The sequence below is a fragment of the Procambarus clarkii genome, chromosome 22, assembly GCF_040958095.1.
Source record: "Procambarus clarkii isolate CNS0578487 chromosome 22, FALCON_Pclarkii_2.0, whole genome shotgun sequence".
NCBI lineage: Eukaryota > Metazoa > Arthropoda > Malacostraca > Decapoda > Cambaridae > Procambarus > Procambarus clarkii.
In genome coordinates this window covers 19,977,022-19,996,413 of record NC_091171.1, presented here as the reverse complement: position 1 = coordinate 19,996,413, position 19,392 = coordinate 19,977,022, and the positions used below count along the sequence as shown (strand labels likewise).

At 47.8% G+C, this 19,392-nt stretch overlaps 1 protein-coding gene across 1 annotated transcript in view; it reads left to right on the top strand.

Annotated features, from left to right (window-relative positions):
* The first annotated feature begins 2,242 nt into the window (after positions 1-2,242).
* LOC123758835 (microfibril-associated glycoprotein 4) overlaps positions 2,243-19,392 on the top strand; it is a 68,215-nt gene continuing 51,065 nt past the window's right edge. Inside the window, exons 1-4 of the mRNA XM_069329523.1 lie at positions 2,243-2,853; positions 12,499-12,652; positions 16,089-16,246; positions 17,097-17,190. Of these exons, the coding sequence (XP_069185624.1) occupies positions 2,737-2,853; positions 12,499-12,652; positions 16,089-16,246; positions 17,097-17,190 (523 nt within the window). The 5' untranslated portion in view covers positions 2,243-2,736. The remainder of the gene's footprint in view (positions 2,854-12,498; positions 12,653-16,088; positions 16,247-17,096; positions 17,191-19,392) is intronic.

The window sequence follows — 19,392 nt, the reverse complement described above, 5'->3', positions numbered from 1 at the left end:
TAATCTATCTCCTGAGGCACATATTAATAGGATAACGACAGCAGCGTACTCTACACTGGCAAAAGTTAGAACATCATTCAGAAACCTAAGTAAGGAGGCATTTAGGGCGCTTTACACTGCCTACGTAAGGCCAGTCTTAGAGTATGCCGCCTCATCATGGAGTCCCCATCTGAAGAAGCATATAATGAAACTGGAAAAGGTTCAGAGGTTTGCAACGAGACTCGTCCCAGAGCTACGAGGGATGGGGTATGAAGAGCGCCTGAGGGAACTGTGCCTTACGACACTAGAAAGAAGAAGGGAGAGGGGGGACATGATAGGAACGTATAAGATACTCAGAGGAATTGACAAAGTGGACATAGACGAAATGTTCACACGGAATAGTAACAGAACGAGAGGACATGGATGGAAGCTTGAAACTCAGATGAGTCACAGAGATGTTAGGAAGTTTTCTTTTAGCGTGAGAGTAGTGGGGAAATGGAATGCACTTCAGGAACAGGTTGTGGAAGCAAATACTATTCATAATTTTAAAACCAGGTATGATAGGGAAATGGGACAGGAGTCATTGCTGTAAACAACCGATGCTCGAAAGGCGGGATCCAAGAGTCAATGCTCGATCCTGCAAGCACATATAGGTGAGTACATATAGGTGAGTACACACACACACACACACACACACACACACACACACACACACACACACACACATATATATATATATATATATATATATATATATATATATATATATATATATATATATATATATATATATATATATACCACCAAGAACTCTTCCCTTGTGAAGGATTCGAAACTTAGAGAGCCAGGTGCTTTACACACCTTGGCATAACCAGTACTCTAACCAATACACCACAGCAGATCGTTAAGAGGATTGAAAGTCGGGAGATATCTTTGCTCATCTATCTACCAACTAAGGCTACTACCCCCTGGTAGCCTTACTACAGCTGTTGTCCAGCAAAGAGAACCCCGTTACCTAATGCCCTGCAAATCTGACGAGCCCGTTGGTCGCCCAGAGAGGATCACAGTGAATACTTGGAGGGATGGTAGGCAGTTGGTGTGGGAGTTGGGAGCACACGTGCGTGTCAACCGTGACTAACACCTACATTGACTTCACGGTCGCGCATCTGGGTAGTGTGCCACCCACAGGAAGTCAGTCAACCCTCGTAAGTTCAGAGATCTGGATTACCATTACAATCTTGTCCCCTTTGCCTTGGAGAGACTCGGTTAATTTGGTAAAATTGCCACTAGTTTTATTGAAGGATCTGTGGTTTAAGCTTATCGTAACAACAAGAAACTTTAAAACTGCCAACTTCCTTTTCCAGCGCCACAGTGACAATACAGAGGAGGAAAATACAAGCTGCTTTCATAGTTCCTACGAGGAGCTGCAGGAGCTCAATAGTCTGTGACAACTTACTTTGTAAGCAATCTTGTAACCCTTTTTTGTGTTGTTGTTGTTGTTAAAGATTTAGCTACTCAGGACGAAGTGTCCATATAGCACGGGCTATGGTGAGCCCGTAATTTTTTGTGTATATACACCAGTACTGAGTCAAAGAAGTGAGGAGACACAGAAGTGAGGAGACACAGAGGTGAGGAGACACAGAGGTGAGGAGACACAGAGGTGAGGAGACACAGAGGTGAGGAGAGACAGAGAGATAAGACAACACCAAGAAACGAAGAGTTTCCAAGAAGCATCAGTGGTACCCAATCAGCCGTAAGCAAGGAAAGACGATTGGGTGCCAATCATTAAATGCTCAGCTCTGCTAACCCAGCAGTGATTGGAGGACCTGGTTGATCTGCCTTACCGCTCAGCCTCCCCTGCTGGCCTCACCGGCACACACGACACCGTACATGTGGCTCTCACTCCATTAACACGCCGAAAACAAACTAATCATAATATTGTCCACTTGAAATGTCGGTGGGGGAAAATATTGTTTGGGAGTAATAACCTTCAGTGGTAGAAGACTGGCGCGGCGAGCCGGGACACAGCCTGAAGGTCAGTAATGTTGACAATGAGCGGGGAGCAGCAGGCACGGCAGGAATAGTGCCTACGGGAAGACGAAATCTTCCTTAAGAAAGTGAAGAAAGTCTGGGTGCGAGAAGTCAACGCTCCTGTGGGAGGCGGAGCGAGGAGGTGACCGAGGTTATTAGGGCAGAGAAAACGCCGTCAAGCCGCAGGTTTCACAGCGCCGCGGCCCTTCGTCAGTGTGAGGTTCATCGCTCTTCCAGCGAGACGTGGATCAGCGTGTAGTCCAACGCCCCGTCAGCGTGAAGTGGATTAATGGATCTGAACACGGCTGGCAGGGAAACCAAAGCTCACACAGCACGAGGGAACATCCGAAGCAATGACACAGTAATTACAAGAACAGCGAGAGAAAGAGAAGAGAGAGAGCACGGCCTCATTATAGTGAAAACGTGTGCATGTGTGTCGGCGCATGACGACGCCAGTAGCAGGGGAAGGATCATGGCGGGCGGCGGCCAGTGTTGTGGCTGCTCCAGGCGCTCGCACCGCCACATGCCCTCCTTCACCAGGGCTGTGAACCCAGCCCTCCCGCTCCTGCCACACCACCCCTTGGTAGCTCGCCCTGCCATACACACCACCGCCGAGCAACGACCTCAACAGTGTACACTGTGCCTTCAGGAACTATGCATACCTCATAGGCACGCAGGAACTTGAGTACCCGAGTACAGTGTTGGGTATAGGGAGACCTCAGTGAGATGTGGTGGTGTGTGGCATCAGTGTTGGTGGTTGTGGTGGCGAGGGGTCACGCTCAGCACACAGGTGGTGCTCAACACAGGGGCCACGCTCAGCACACAGGTGGTGCTCAACACAACGTAAGTACTACTGTGTTGTTCCTCTCCCTGACCCCAGGCAACACGTCCTGGGGTCAGTGATCACACACTACCTTGTTTACCTCAATACATTAGTTACACCCCCGATACTAACGCCTTGTGGGAGAGGTCAGACATACATTCTTGAGTGAGCATCAAGAGCAGGCTGACCAGGGAGGAAGGTCAGCGAGGTAGGTCATTGAGGCAGGTCATGGAGGCAGGTCATCGAGGCAGGTCAGGGAGGCAGGTCATCGATGCAGACTAGGGAGGAGGGTAATCGAGGCAGGTCAGGGAGTCATGTCAAGGAGGCAGGTCAAGGAGGCAGGTCATCGATGCAGACTAGGGAGGAGGGTAATCGAGGCAGGTCAGGGAGTCATGTCAAGGAGGCAGGTCAAGGAGGCAGGTCAGGGAGGCAGGTCAGGGAGGCAGGTCAGGGAGGCAGGTCATCGAGGCAGGTCAGGGAGGCAGGTCATCGAGGCAGGTCAGGGAGGCAGGTCATCGATGCAGACTAGGGAGGAGGGTAATCGAGGCAGGTCAGGGAGTCATGTCAAGGAGGCAGGTCATCGAGGCAGACCCGGGAGTCAGGCCAGCGAGGCAGGTCAAGGAGTCATGTCAAGGAGGCAGGTCATCGAGGCAGGTCAGGGAGGCAGATCATCGAGGCAGGTCATCGAGGCAGACCCGGGAATCAGGCCAGCGAGGCAGGTCAAGGAGTCAAGTCAAGGAGGCAGGTCATCGAGGCAGGTCAGGGAGGCAGATCATCGAGGCAGACCCGGAAGTAAGGCCAGCGAGGCAGGTCAAGGAGGCAGGTCATCGAGGCAGGCCAGCGAGGCAGGTCATCGAGGCAGGCCAGCGAGGCAGGTCATCGAGGCAAGTCAAGGAGGCATGTCAGCGAGGCATGACAGGGAGGCAGACCAGGGAGGCAGGCCAGCGGAGCAGGCCAGGGGCCAGCACACCACTGAAGACTACAACGCTGTAGCGGCAGTAATCCACAGGGGACTGGGCGGTGCACTGTACTCCAGGGGAAACATTTCACCTTGACATTCCACCTCCTTGATATGGAGGCCCCTGAGCCTCCATATCACTGCTGTAGCCATCACTGAAGAACTACACATATGCACTGCAACGAACAGACACAAGTGATCAGGATATATTAGGGAACTCAGACATGTCGCTAAGTTAAGAGATATTGGGAAGCGAGAGATATTTTATGAAGTCGAAGACGTACGTCAGAAATAGTATATCGCTGAGAAATATCGCTAAGCTAGATATATGGCTAAGTTAGTAGCAATGTGTTCCACAGCAGTGTGTTCCACGGTAGTGTGTTCCACAGTAGTGTGCTCCACACCAGTGTGATCCACAGCAGTGTGATCCACAGCAGTGTGATCCACAGCAGTGTGATCCACAGCAGTGTGATCCACAGCAGTGTGATCCACAGCAGTGTACTCCACAGCAGTGTGATCCACAGTAGTGTACTCCACAGCAGTGTGATCCACAGCAGTGTGTTCCACAGCAGGGTGATCCACAGTAGTGTGATCCACAGCAGTGTACTCCACAGCAGTGTGATCCACAGCAGTGTGATCCACAGTAGTGTACTCCACAGCAGTGTGATCCACAGTAGTGTACTCCACAGCAGTGTGATCCACAGTAGTGTGATCCACAGCAGTGTGATCCACAACAGTGTGTTCCACAGCAGGGTGATCCACAGTAGTGTGATCCACAGCAGTGTACTCCACAGCAGTGTGATCCACAGCAGTGTACTCCACAGCAGTGTGATCCACAGCAGTGTACTCCACAGCAGTGTGATCCACAGTAGTGTACTCCACAGCAGTGTGATCCAGAGTAGTGTACTCCACAGCAGTGTGATCCAGAGTAGTGTACTCCACAGCAGTGTGATCCACAGTAGTGTACTCCACAGCAGTGTGATCCAGAGTAGTGTGCTCCACAGCAGTGTGATCCACAGTAGTGTACTCCACAGCAGTGTGATCCAGAGTAGTGTGCTCCACAGCAGTGTGTTCCACAGTAGTGTACTCCACAGCAGTGTGATCCACAGCAGTGTGTTCCACAGTAGTGTACTCCACAGCAGTGTGATCCACAGTAGTGTGATCCAGAGTAGTGTGCTCTACAGCAGTGTGATCCACAGTAGTGTACTCCACAGCAGTGTGATCCAGAGTAGTGTGCTCCACAGCAGTGTGATCCACAGCAGTGTGTTCCACAGTAGTGTACTCCACAGCAGTGTGATCCAGAGTAGTGTGCTCCACAGCAGTGTGTTCCACAGTAGTGTACTCCACAGCAGTGTGATCCACAGCAGTGTGTTCCACAGTAGTGTACTCCACAGCAGTGTGATCCACAGCAGTGTATTCCACAGTAGTGTACTCCACAGCAGAGTGATCCACAGTAGTGTGTTCCACAGCAGTGTGATCCACAGCAGTGTGATCCACAGTAGTGTACTCCACAGCAGTGTGATCCAGAGTAGTGTGCTCCACAGCAGTGTGATCCACAGCAGTGTGATCCACAGTAGTGTACTCCACAGCAGTGTGATCCAGAGTAGTGTGCTCCACAGCAGTGTGATCCACAGCAGTGTGTTCAACAGCAGTGTGTTCCATAGTAGTGTGTTCAACAGCAGTGTGTTTTCCACAGCAGTGTGATCCAGAGTAGTGTGCTCCACAGCAGTGTGTTCCACAGTAGTGTGTTCCACAGTAGTGTGCTCCACACCAGTGTGTTCCACAGCAGTGTGATCCACAGCAGTGTGATCCACAGCAGTGTGTTCCACAGCAGTGTGATCCACAGTAGTGTACTCCACAGCAGTGTGATCCAGAGTAGTGTGCTCCACAGCAGTGTGATCCAGAGTAGTGTGCTCCACAGCAGTGTGATCCACAGCAGTGTGATCCACAGCAGTATGTTCCACAGCAGTGTGATCCACAGTAGTGTGCTCCAAAGCAGTGTGATCCAGAGTAGTGTGCTCCACAGCAGTGTGATCCACAGCAGTGTGTTCAACAGCAGTGTGTTCCATAGTAGTGTGTTCAACAGCAGTGTGTTCCATAGTAGTGTGTTCAACAGCAGTGTTTTCCACAGCAGTGTGTATGTTCCACAGCAGTGTGATCCACAGCAGTGTGATCCACAGCAGTGTGATCCACAGCAGTGTGATCCATAGCATTGTGCTCCACAGCAGTGTGCTCCACAGTAGTGTGCTCCACAGCAGTGTGTTCCACAGCAGTGTGTTCCACAGCAGTGTGATCCACAGCAGTGTGATCCACAGCAGTGTACTCCACAGCAGTGTGATCCACAGTAGTGTACTCCACAGCAGTGTGATCCACAGCAGTGTGTTCCACAGCAGGGTGATCCACAGTAGTGTGATCCACAGCAGTGTGCTCCACAGCAGTGTGATCCACAGCAGTGTGATCCACAGTAGTGTACTCCACAGCAGTGTGATCCACAGTAGTGTACTCCACAGCAGTGTGATCCAGAGTAGTGTGATCCACAGCAGTGTGATCCACAGCAGTGTGTTCCACAGCAGGGTGATCCACAGTAGTGTGATCCACAGCAGTGTACTCCACAGCAGTGTGATCCACAGCAGTGTACTCCACAGCAGTGTGATCCACAGTAGTGTACTCCACAGCAGTGTGATCCAGAGTAGTGTACTCCAAAGCAGTGTGATCCAGAGTAGTGTACTCCACAGCAGTGTGATCCACAGTAGTGTACTCCACAGCAGTGTGATCCAGAGTAGTGTGCTCCACAGCAGTGTGATCCACAGTAGTGTACTCCACAGCAGTGTGATCCAGAGTAGTGTGCTCCACAGCAGTGTGTTCCACAGTAGTGTACTCCACAGCAGTGTGATCCTTAGCAGTGTGTTCCACAGTAGTGTACTCCACAGCAGTGTGATCCACAGTAGTGTACTCCACAGCAGTGTGATCCAGAGTAGTGTGCTCCACAGCAGTGTGATCCACAGTAGTGTACTCCACAGCAGTGTGATCCAGAGTAGTGTGCTCCACAGCAGTGTGTTCCACAGTAGTGTACTCCACAGCAGTGTGATCCACAGCAGTGTGTTCCACAGTAGTGTACTCCACAGCAGTGTGATCCACAGTAGTGTGTTCCACAGTAGTGTACTCCACAGCAGTGTGATCCAGAGTAGTGTGCTCCACAGCAGTGTGATCCACAGCAGTGTGTTCCACAGTAGTGTACTCCACAGCAGTGTGATCCAGAGTAGTGTGCTCCACAGCAGTGTGATCCACAGCAGTGCGATCCACAGCAGTGTGTTCCACAGTAGTGTACTCCACAGCAGTGTGATCCACAGTAGTGTGTTCCACAGTAGTGTACTCCACAGCAGTGTGATCCAGAGTAGTGTGCTCCACAGCAGTGTGATCCACAGCAGTGTGTTCCACAGTAGTGTACTCCACAGCAGTGTGATCCAGAGTAGTGTGCTCCACAGCAGTGTGTTCCACAGTAGTGTACTCCACAGCAGTGTGATCCACAGCAGTGTGTTCCACAGTAGTGTACTCCACAGCAGTGTGATCCACAGCAGTGTGTTCCACAGTAGTGTACTCCACAGCAGTGTGATCCATAGTAGTGTGTTCCACAGCAGTGTGATCCACAGCAGTGTGATCCACAGTAGTGTACTCCACAGCAGTGTGATCCAGAGTAGTGTGCTCCACAGCAGTGTGCTCCACAGCAGTGTGATCCACAGTAGTGTGTTCCACAGTAGTGTACTCCACAGCAGTGTGATCCACAGCAGTGTGTTCCACAGTAGTGTACTCCACAGCAGTGTGATCCACAGTAGTGTGTTCCACAGCAGTGTGATCCACAGCAGTGTGATCCACAGTAGTGTACTCCACAGCAGTGTGATCCAGAGTAGTGTGCTCCACAGCAGTGTGATCCACAGCAGTGTGATCCACAGTAATGTACTCCACAGCAGTGTGATCCAGAGTAGTGTGCTCCACAGCAGTGTGATCCACAGCAGTGTGTTCAACAGCAGTGTGTTCCATAGTAGTGTGTTCAACAGCAGTGTGTTTTCCACAGCAGTGTGATCCAGAGTAGTGTGCTCCACAGCAGTGTGTTCCACAGTAGTGTGTTCCACAGTAGTGTGCTCCACACCAGTGTGTTCCACAGCAGTGTGATCCACAGCAGTGTGATCCACAGCAGTGTGTTCCACAGCAGTGTGATCCACAGTAGTGTACTCCACAGCAGTGTGATCCAGAGTAGTGTGCTCCACAGCAGTGTGATCCAGAGTAGTGTGCTCCACAGCAGTGTGATCCACAGCAGTGTGATCCACAGCAGTATGTTCCACAGCAGTGTGATCCACAGTAGTGTGCTCCACAGCAGTGTGATCCAGAGTAGTGTGCTCCACAGCAGTGTGATCCACAGCAGTGTGTTCAACAGCAGTGTGTTCCATAGTAGTGTGTTCAACAGCAGTGTGTTCCATAGTAGTGTGTTCAACAGCAGTGTGTTTTCCACAGCAGTGTGTATGTTCCACAGCAGTGTGATCCACAGCAGTGTGATCCACAGCAGTGTGATCCACAGCAGTGTGATCCATAGCATTGTGCTCCACAGCAGTGTGCTCCACAGTAGTGTGCTCCACAGCAGTGTGTTCCACAGCAGTGTGTTCCACAGCAGTGTGCTCCTCAGTAGTGTGCTCCACAGCAGTGTGATCCACATCAGTGTGATCGACAGCAGTGTGCTCCACAGCAGTGTGTATTCCACAGTAGTGTGCTCCACAGCAGTGTGATCCACAGCAGTGTGCTCCACAGCAGTGTGTATTCCACAGCAGTGTATTCCGCAGCAGTGTGCTCCACAGCAGTGTGATCCACAGCAGTGTGCTCCACAGCAGTGTGCTCCACAGCAGTGTGTATTCCACAGTAGTGTGCTCCACAGCAGTGTGCTCCACAGCAGTGTGCTCCACAGCAGTGTGATCCACAGCAGTGTGATCCACAGCAGTGTGATCCACAGCAGTGTGATCCACAGCAGTGTGTTCCACAGCAGCAGAGTGCTCCATATAGAACGCCGTTACGCACAAGGCCTCCACGCTAAACATAGAAAGCCGTTCACGGTGTTACTCCTGGGAAAGTTGTGGGAAAGTCGTAGGAAAGTTGTGGGAAAGTTGTGGGAAAAATATTGTAACAAACAGAAAGTTTTAGGTCTAGGCTGTTTTAGAGCGGAATATTATCTAAAGAAAAACACAATTTGTACAAGGGAACTACAGAGTTACTTTCCGGAAGGGTAACGGTAGAGATATTTGGTGTGGGTGTAGGGTGAACCCTAGAGATACTTGGCGTGGGTGTAGGGTGAACCCTAGAGATACTTGGTGTGGGTGTAGGGTGAACCCTAGAGATACTTGGTGTGGGTGTAGGGTGAACCCTAGAGATACTTGGTGTTGGTGTAGGGTGAACCCTAGAGATACTTGGTGTGGGTGTAGGGTGAACCCTAGAGATACTTGGCGTGGGTGTAGACTTTAACCAGCCTATGTCCATCCCATACCACAGACCACTCACCCCTGCAAAATTATCTACCTAACCCCTATCTGTTAAAATAGGTTAGGTTAGGTAGGGTTGGTTAGGTTCGGTCATATATCTACATTAGTTTTAACTCAAATTAAAAAAAGTTAACTCATACATAGTGAAATAAATAGCTTTATCATTTCATAAGCAACAAATTTGGAAAATATATAAATTCAGGAAAACTTGGCTTATTAGGCAAATCGGACCTTGCATAATAGGCCGAGAAGTGCATTCTGGCTACTAGGTACGACATATATATATATATATATATATATATATATATATATATATATATATATATATATATATATATATATATATATATATATATATATATATATATATTGTGTATTTAAAGGTTACAAAACATATATATATATATATATATATATATACATATACATATATATATATATATATATATATATATATATATATATATATATATATATATTTATATACACTATAGGGGTTACTCGGTGTTATCTGGGGTCTGTCTCCTATCTTTCCATTCATCTAAATATCCACCTATATCGATACATCTATCTTTTCTATCCTTTTCCATTCATCCACATATATCTATCTATCAAATTTCTCCCCTCATCTTCCCCCTATTCTCCTTTCATCTCATTCTCACTGTCCACCTCTCTTCCCTATCTTACCTCTTCACTACATGTTATCTTCACTGTATATACTATCTTCAACACCATAACCATCTTCTCTACGCACCATCTTCATCACGGTAATTATCTTCCCACTCCAGTAACCCATGAAAATTCGCGTTATACTCTACGAAAAACGTATGTCCGATTTAATTTCAGACTTCATGAAAATCGCATGGGGAAGGGGGGGGGGGGTTAAGGGGGGAGTGGGAATCACAGGCCATATTTCTTAAAGTATTTAACTTAGATCTACCCCCCCCCCCTGACTTGCCTATGACCGCCCCATACCCACCAGACCCTTACCCTCTCACCCAAAGGTGGGTGAGACTAGCCCCGAGCGTCTGGCCTCCAACACACAGACAGAGTCATACATTCTCTCTTAAAGTATAGGTATATACGTGAAGATGACTCAGAGTGTAAGAGTGACGCCCGGGGTGTGGGAGGCTCTTTAAGGCTTCTCAGGAGGTACAATGAGGTAATTGCTTTTATTACAGGATAAGAAACTTCTTAAAGCAAAACATCTAGTGAAATTTGATTAGTGGATTGTTACCCAAGCTTGAGTGGTGGAGGAGGGGGGTGAGGGAGGGGTAGTGTAGGGGTGAGGGTGGTGCGTTGAGTGGTGGAGGAGGGGGGATGAGGGAGGGGTAGTGGAGGGGTGAGGAGGGCGGGGAGATGGTAGGGAGGTGAGGGAGGGGTGGTGAAAGATAGGGAGGTGGAGGAGTGAGAGAGGGGGTTGAAAATTGAAATTGAAATAAGTTTATTGAGCTATAAATACACATAAAGGGACGAGATAGTTCAAGCTATTCTAACCCCGTTCAGTACAATGTGTTCATATATATATATATATATATATATATATATATATATATATATATATATATACACATCACAAACAATAAGCATATTTCTGAACATGCTGAGTGATAAACATAAACATTTCTTCCTTTACACGTGCAGTATGTTAACTGACGTACACACTAATACTTGTATGACTAGGTACACACACCATTTGCAATAAATAAAATTCACAAAATTGTTATATCTCTCCAAAATATCATTAATCTTTCCGTTGTGACACATCCAGACTAATTGTTCAGGAACAGTTCTTATCTCAGTGTTTCTCTATATACAAGAGTTGTTACATTAAAATCCCTAAACTTGCTAAATATTAACTCCCTCCACACATTCTCTTGTGTCAACTACATTTACAAAACCCTGTTCTTAAATGCAAACCATGCTCTGAAACTCTCCCTGGACAGATGTAATAGGACCCATTATCACCACACCAGAAATAAATATCTCTTTGATATCCCCAGGGTCAAACTTAATCTGTGTAAACACTCTATGCAAATTAAGGGACCTAGTTTATGGAACTCACTCCCTAGTGAATTGAAAAACTGTAAAACTTTTGCCTTATTTAAAAGCAAAACCAAAAAGTACCTAACTTCATCTTCTTAGTTTCCTACACTGAGCTTTAAATTTGCTCTGTACCTAGTGTTACCCAATCTCCTAATTTTTATGTAATTTCAAACAACCTTATCATTGTGTTCATTGCTGTCTTCTTTTATGTGCTAGCCATATGCTGTATTGTGACTACCAATTTTTGTCAACTACCATTCAAGCTGTCATTGCAACCAATCTTATATTGTTTCTGCTGTATTATGCCTACCAATTTTTTTGTCAACTACCATTCAAGCTGTCATTGCAATCAATCTTAGCTACCTATGTGCTTTAATATACTGTACCTACAATTTTCTCTCATCTTTTTTTCATTTCATGTAATCTGTTATCATTTTTTGTCTATAATTTTGCAAGTATTTACCTCCTTAAAATTTTCTTAGATTAAGGACATGCCCGAAACGCTGCGCGTGCTAGTGGCTTTACAAGACTGTAATTACCATATTTGTATCCTCACATTCCTTATGTACATTCTTGTATATGCATAAATAAATAAATAAATAAATAAATAATAAATAAATAACATTCTTGTACAGCCACTAGTACGCGTAGCGTTTCGGGCAAGTCCTTAATCCTATGGTCCCTGGAATACGATCCCCTGCCGCGAAGAATAGTTTTTTCATCCAAGTACACATTTTACTGTTGCGTTAAACAGAGGTTACAGTTAAGGAATTGCGCCCAGTAAATCCTCCCCGGCCAGGATACGAACCCAATACATCGAACCTATACATTAATCAGCGGACAATCAAGAATATAATGGGTGAGGGTGTGAGACCTTAACATACCACATAGTTTACACTTCGTTTCTTTATCATTAACACCTGTTACAAGAGGGGCTGTGGACGGACGGTTGGGCGGCATGTATAGTGTAACGTCTGGGCTCGGCACAGCCCAGTCTGCACCATCCACCCATCCGAATCATCCGCTCCCCCTCTCACCACAACGAATCCCATTACTCATATAATCTCATTACTCATGATCTCCCACCACAACGAGTCTCATTACTCATAATTTCCATCCAAACTTTCATCCTATCCCAGGGGGAGGCCGACGGACTCCTGCAGGAGACTGTAGGCGACGTGGACGCTGGAGGACCGACGCAGCTTCGTCGCCCTGGCCGGCACGTCCTCCAAGAGGCTCACACACCCACCAACTCCTCCGGCCTCAGGACCAGAGCTATATTAGACTTTACCAGTAAGTGCCGCGTTGAGTGCATTGTTGATCTTTTGCATTAAAGATGAAGAGCCGACGACGTTTCGGTCCGCCCTGGACCATTATAATAATCGACTTGAAAACGGTCCAGGACGGACCGAGACGTCGTCGTCTCTTCATCTTCTGGTGTGCGGTCTGGTCATCACATCTTCAGTCACGTTACTGTGACTCGTCGTCTGCATTGTGTATTAAAATGTGCCCAGAAGGTTCTGTTTATTTCGCACCGTCCCGTATCCTATGAGCGGACACACCGACTTAGTAACATGCACCATACCCTCCCAGTAGGAAGAAAATATCCACACAAACATGTTAATCATAGATAAGCCTGGATAGTTTTAGGTAGGCATGGGTGATTGAATTAAAGTATAATGGATTGGCTAGTACTGGGTGTTAGAAATCACATGCCTTGGGTTAGTTCTAGTTTGGTCCTGCTGGCTGTGGATTGGTCGAAATTACGTTCTAGTTATGTTCCGACATGATAGTCCTGGTTGATGGATATCACAAAATACCTTGGGTTGGCTCTGCTATCTCCCTGCCAGTGGCTCTGATTGCTTTAGCTGAAATCATGTTGTCGCGGTAATGGATGTAAATACGTGGGTATTTTGTGATAATCTGGGTTGAGATTGCGACGAATTCGGCAGGTTTGCAGTAGCCCGAGTATAGTATGTGTAGTCCCGGTCAGTATTCATGACGTGGCGTCGGTTGTGGTGCAGTTAGTGTGCTGACCACCAGAGAACTCTGGCGAGTACTTGACTACATCTATACCTATACGAGACATTGTCTGTTGGTGTGTCCACAGCTGGAGGCCAGGAGCTTGGGGCTGGCGTTACCTAAATTAACAGAAGGAATGGTCTGGGGTACGGGATGAATATAGGCTGGTCGGAGCCGCCAGAATTAAAAAAGGAACAGCGTGCCAGAGTCACATTAAGATACCCACGACGTTGTTTAGCACTGCCCGCCTGCTACACAGCTAAATATCTTGCAAGCAGACATTTCCATTTTTTTTATCACAGTTTACCATTATTCATTGATCTCAGGAAAATTAACATAAATTTCCTGCTAAAAAAACGAGAGAGACAGACAGAGAGAAGAGAACGAGAATAATATAGAGACGGATAAAGAGTGAATGGGGAGACACGTACAGGGCAACACCGGTTCCCTCCACCCCCCCCCCCCGGTAGTACACTTTAAAACATTTGCCTCGATTATTCGTGTATTTGATCAGTCTGCCTGATTACTCCTACACTTGCCTAGTCTGCCTTGATAATTCCTGTATCTGGCCAGTCAACAGCTACGGTTAATTCTTCAGTGCACAAGAATACCCAACATGCGCATCTTGGGTATTCTTGACTTGGCTATTTAGGGCCAAGTTACGCGGCTGAGGTAATCAGTTATACGTGAGCCTTGTAAAAGGTTATCACAGCCTCCAACAAGGTGACTATGAGCTGGACCAAGGTCTCGAGTCAACACCACGGGTCAACACCACGAGTCAACACCACGGGTCAACACCACGGGTCAACACCACGGGTCAACACCACGGGTCAACACCACGGGTCAACACCACAGGTCAACACAACGGGTCAACACCACGAGTCAACACAACGGGTCAACACCACGGGTCAACACCACGGGTCAACACCACGGGTCAACACCACAGGTCAACACCACGGGTCAACACCACGGGTCAACACCACGGGTCAACACCACAGGTCAACACCACGGGTCAACACCACGGGTCAACACCACGGGTCAACACCACGGGTCAACACCACGGGTCAACACCACGGGTCAACACCACGGGTCAACACCACGGGTCAACACCACAGGTCAACACCACGGGTCAACACCACGGGTCAACACCACGGGTCAAGAGTAAGGTGAAGGCGAGGTGCCATGGCCGCGGCTGGAGGCCACCTGCAGGCCAAGGGCAGCGGTTCAGGGAGCGCCAGCCAGTACTCCACTGGGCTGCCCCAGACAACTGTGTTATAGACCCGTCTCCACGTGTTGCCTCCTGGTGGTCAATCATCGTCCACCGCGAGAGGAAGCCCCAGCAGTAAGAGCAGCAACAGTACGACTGCCAGCATGGGCAGAATGATTGATTGATTGATGAAGATTAAGCCACCCAAGAGGTGGCATGGGCATGAATAGCCCGTAAATGGGCAGATCGTCTTGAAACAGGCTTATGGACTATTCATGCCCGTGCTACCTCTCGGGTGGCTTAATCTTCATCAATCTCATCAATCAATGGAAACAGGTATTTTTCACAGGGTTACGGGGTTCTTATCAACCTAAGATTGTTATTGCTATGTGCGCCTGTTAGCTCTTTGGAACTCGTAAACTGTTCTATAACTCGAGGCATCACCGCCATGATGAACGTAAGAGTGGACACGAGTCCACTGCAAGTGGACACGAAACAGCTCTGTCAATCCTGGCGCGCGGACCAGCTGTCGCTGGGTTCCTCTGGCAGTGGGACGTCTTGTTTGCTGGGACTTGTTTACCGCCGGTGATGTGGGCGCGCTGATGCGGTGATAGACGACTTTCTCCAAGAGCCGGGTTCAACGACACCGTTATTGACAGGAATAGCTCCCACTGCGCTCAATGACTCCTTAACTATAATAATTTTCCCCAAAACCCCGCCGTCAACGCTTTCTTGTTTGAAGTAATTACCGCGGCAAAACAACGGGTTTAACAGCTTCTTTACACCGAAGACTTTCTCAAACGGTCGACTTCAACCATTTTAGAGAGCGCAGTGATTACTTTACTTCCAACACTGGAATGCTGACGTAAAATATGTTGTTGATATGGGGGCGACGACAGCCCATGGCTCGAATGGACAACGACGGCCAGTGAATGGGATAGACGACGACGGTCTGTACATAGGATAGACGACGACGGTCTGTAGATAGGATAGACGACGACGGTCTGTAGATAGGATAGACGACGACGGTCTGTAGATAGGATAGACGACGACGGTCTGTAGATAAGATAGACGACGACGACCTGTAGACAGCTTGGGCCTCGACTACCCGGGTTCGGAATAACGTAAACTATGTCAATGCGTATCATGCTTAAAGCGTTCGTTCACTCAATATTCAAGGAGTCCGCGCAGCATGCTGAACTGACAGTGTTGTGTTGGCAGTGACTCCCAGCTATATAATAATTATATCGCCACAGTAAAAGGTATAGAGCCTATTAACAGAAACCGTTTAGACCCTTGAATTAGACATATGTTAGGACAGTATAGAGGTACAGTAGATAGGATACACTACTAACTTCTGTGCGGATAGAAATCAATGTATGACGCCTTATTCAGTGTGTCGCCCACTTCAGGGTGTTTCGTTCCCCTCAGGGTGTGCCTCAGGGTGAGCCGTCCTCCTCTGAGTGTGGCTCAGGATGTAACGCGTAGGTCTTCACACAGAATCCTTCCACGTGGGTTCGAGTTGCCAGAACATCCAGGAGACGCAGGGAGCCACCGAGAGTGGCATCTACCTCATCCACCCGCCAAATCTAGTCCAGGGTCCCTGGAAGATCTTCTGTGACCTCCAGAGTGAGGGTGGCGGCTGGACAATCTTCCAGGTCAGTCTTTCTAACTCACTTCAGGAGGCTTTATATGCCCTTACTCTATATATCTAAACACTAGAATGTCTGCTTGTGTGTGTGTTTGTCTGTTAGGTGGGAGACCAGACGCTTGCAGTTAGCTTCACGGAACTTTTCATGGCGATTTGTAATTGTATGGGGGAGTGTCATAGGGGAAGAGAGGGAGAGACCCAAGTGCCCCTTGTGAGGTAGGATCGGCTCTTATTGCGACGACTATAACGACTCCTATGAAGTCTGAATGGGGCTTTGGTTCCCACAGTTTTCAACATATTTTCAGATGCTCATGCACACAATGTAACCACAATGTCGTTGTTTCCAAGTAACCATAGGAAAAATATTGTTTGCTGGGCGCGTATACTCATGTTCAGATAGAGAGAGAGAGAGAGAGAGAGAGAGAGAGAGAGAGAGAGAGAGAGAGAGAGAGAGAGAGAGAGAGAGAGAGAGAGAGAGAGAGAGAGAGAGAGAGAGAGAGAGAGAGAGAGAGAGAGAGAGAGAGAGAGAGAGAGAGAGAGAGAGAGCGGGGGAAGGAGAGAGAATGGGAGGGAAAAATAATAGGTTGGTGGGAGGGAGAGAGAGAACCCCTGTCTAATATGTAATAAATACTTATTCCTCTGGAACAAAACTATACCTTTGGTTTCACTGCAGAAGTAGATTTTCAGATACTTTGGGATACAATTACAGCATTTCAGGCAATGAAAAAGGTGGTATATAAAAAATATACTTCAAATTGTTTAATTGCAGCATTATACATTTGGCTTTCTTGTGTCTTCGTCTGGGGTATGTTGGCTTGTTTCTTGACGTGGCCGCCGGCGACGCCCCGGGGCAGTAGGTGAGGGACGACGTGGAGCCTCATGAGAACTTCATGCGGGGCTGGGACGACTACAAGGTCGGCTTCGGCGACTTCGACAGAGAGTTCTGGCTGGGTGAGTTAAGACTCCAGTTCTCAGTCGTCTGCCTCCTTAGAGGAGGACTTACAGGTTGATTGTAATCAGTTGCGAGCCATGAGAGCTGCTGTGTACCCAGAAGATGTGTACTACTGAACCACTTGTTTACTGAGCCCTGACTCATGTCACTCACTGTGCCAGCAACTCATGACTAGCAGTGAGTTCTGTAGCCCAGAATTAGGAAGGGAACGAAACATCGGACCCATCACCTTAGAGTGACCTATCAAGGGCACCCGAACAACAAAATCACAAATCATTGAAGATGCTAAAGATGAACCTGCCATTCATTGTAAACATTTCCTCACTAAAAACCAATATTTTTTTCCTAGCGATAACCACTGGACATAACAAAGTAAAAAATTGTTTTATGTTGACACTAAGACATACGACGGGGAACAGGAGGAAGAGAGAGCTGTCTAGACACTTTCTCCACACACTCACACACACACTGCTTGACGCAGCACTCACTCTGCTTGACGCAGCACTTACTCTGCTTGACGCAGCACCCACACTGCTTGACGCAGCACTCACTCTGCTTGACGCAGCACCTACACTGCTATAATGACACTTCCCTCCCTCCTCCTCCCCCACCCCCCACACACAAAATTACCAGGGAAAGTCTCCACAACCTCGTCTCCTGGTGCTCTGCTCCAACGACCCGTCGCCTCAATTATATGTTTGTGTGAGAATACATTACGGCCTCCCGAGTGAGTGGTGTGTTGAAGAGTCACTTGAGAGAGAGAGAGAGAGAGAGTGGGAGGCGCGCGACGCCAGTGGAGGATGAGCTCCACTGGCTGCATCACAGCAAACAAACACATTCTCTACACCACTTGTATCTTGCACTTTCTCAAGTTATATTTGTCTTTACACAATTAAAGGTCATTCACTCTGGTAGTGGCAGAGTGATTTAGAATTCTGCACTCAGCCACACACGAGCTTTGTTAATACAGACCGAGGAGAAACTATGTTAAAATGGGTTAATATGTCTCCTCACTATGGGGGGAGGGAAGAAATGATCAGGGGGAAAGCACCAAGCCATTACGACGTTATAGCACTTGGAAGAGGTCAGTATAAGGATTTGGGATGGGACGGGGGAAGAGGAATGGCGTCCAACCAGTTGGACGCTCGAGGACTGAACGCGGACCTGCATGACGCCAGACCTATACAGGTCCACCGATACAATATATCAAGCAACGCCCGAGTTGCTTGATATATTGCATTTTTGTCACGAGTTGACAAGTGAGCACAGTAGACCGGGACGTCGCTACTCTCACGGGTGTGTTCACCTACTTGTGATTGGCGGGGGTTGAGCTGTGGTTCTTTGGTCCCGCCTCACATCTGTCAACCAACGGGTTGTTGTGGGTTGGGTCATTTGTTTCATACGCGTTATTGCGACTTATTCTCTGCATACTTCTCCATACTTTTTATAGTGTAATGATAGAGAGGAATAATATATAAACAAATAGTACTTTGTGAAAATGAAGGTCAGCTCCCAGCACAAGACCCGACGTCATCCCGCACTCATACACGTCACGTCAGTATACTGAATATACACGCTGAATACTTGTCTATTTATGAATGTTGGTTAAATTAGCATTTTAAAAACACTACAATCAAATTCTGTGATTGATTGTGCGGTAAATCACTGAACTATATGTTTAACAGATCTCTCACCCTGTCCATGGAGGACAGAAGAAAATGTATATTAGTTAGCACTGTAAATGTGTGGCCACGTCTGCTAGGAAATAATATTACAAATACGAATTTAACGAAGATACAACTTCGTTACGTCAGCCACCTTATTAGACGCTGACTGACGCAGTGGACGCTAACTGACAGTGGACGCTGACTGACACAGTGGGCGCTGATTGACAGTGGACGCTGACTGACACAGGGGACGCTGATTGACAGTGGACGCTGACTGACACAGTGGACGTTGATTGACAGTGGACGCTGACTGACACAGTGGACGCTGATTGACAGTGGACGCTGACTGACACAGTGGACGTTGACTGACAGTGGACGCTGACTGACACAGTGGAAGCTGATTGACACAGTGAACGATGACTAACAGTGGACGCTGACTGATACAGTGGACGCTGATTGACACAGTGCACGCTGACTGACACAATGGGCGCAGATTGACACAGTGGACGCTGACTGACACAGTGGACGCTGATT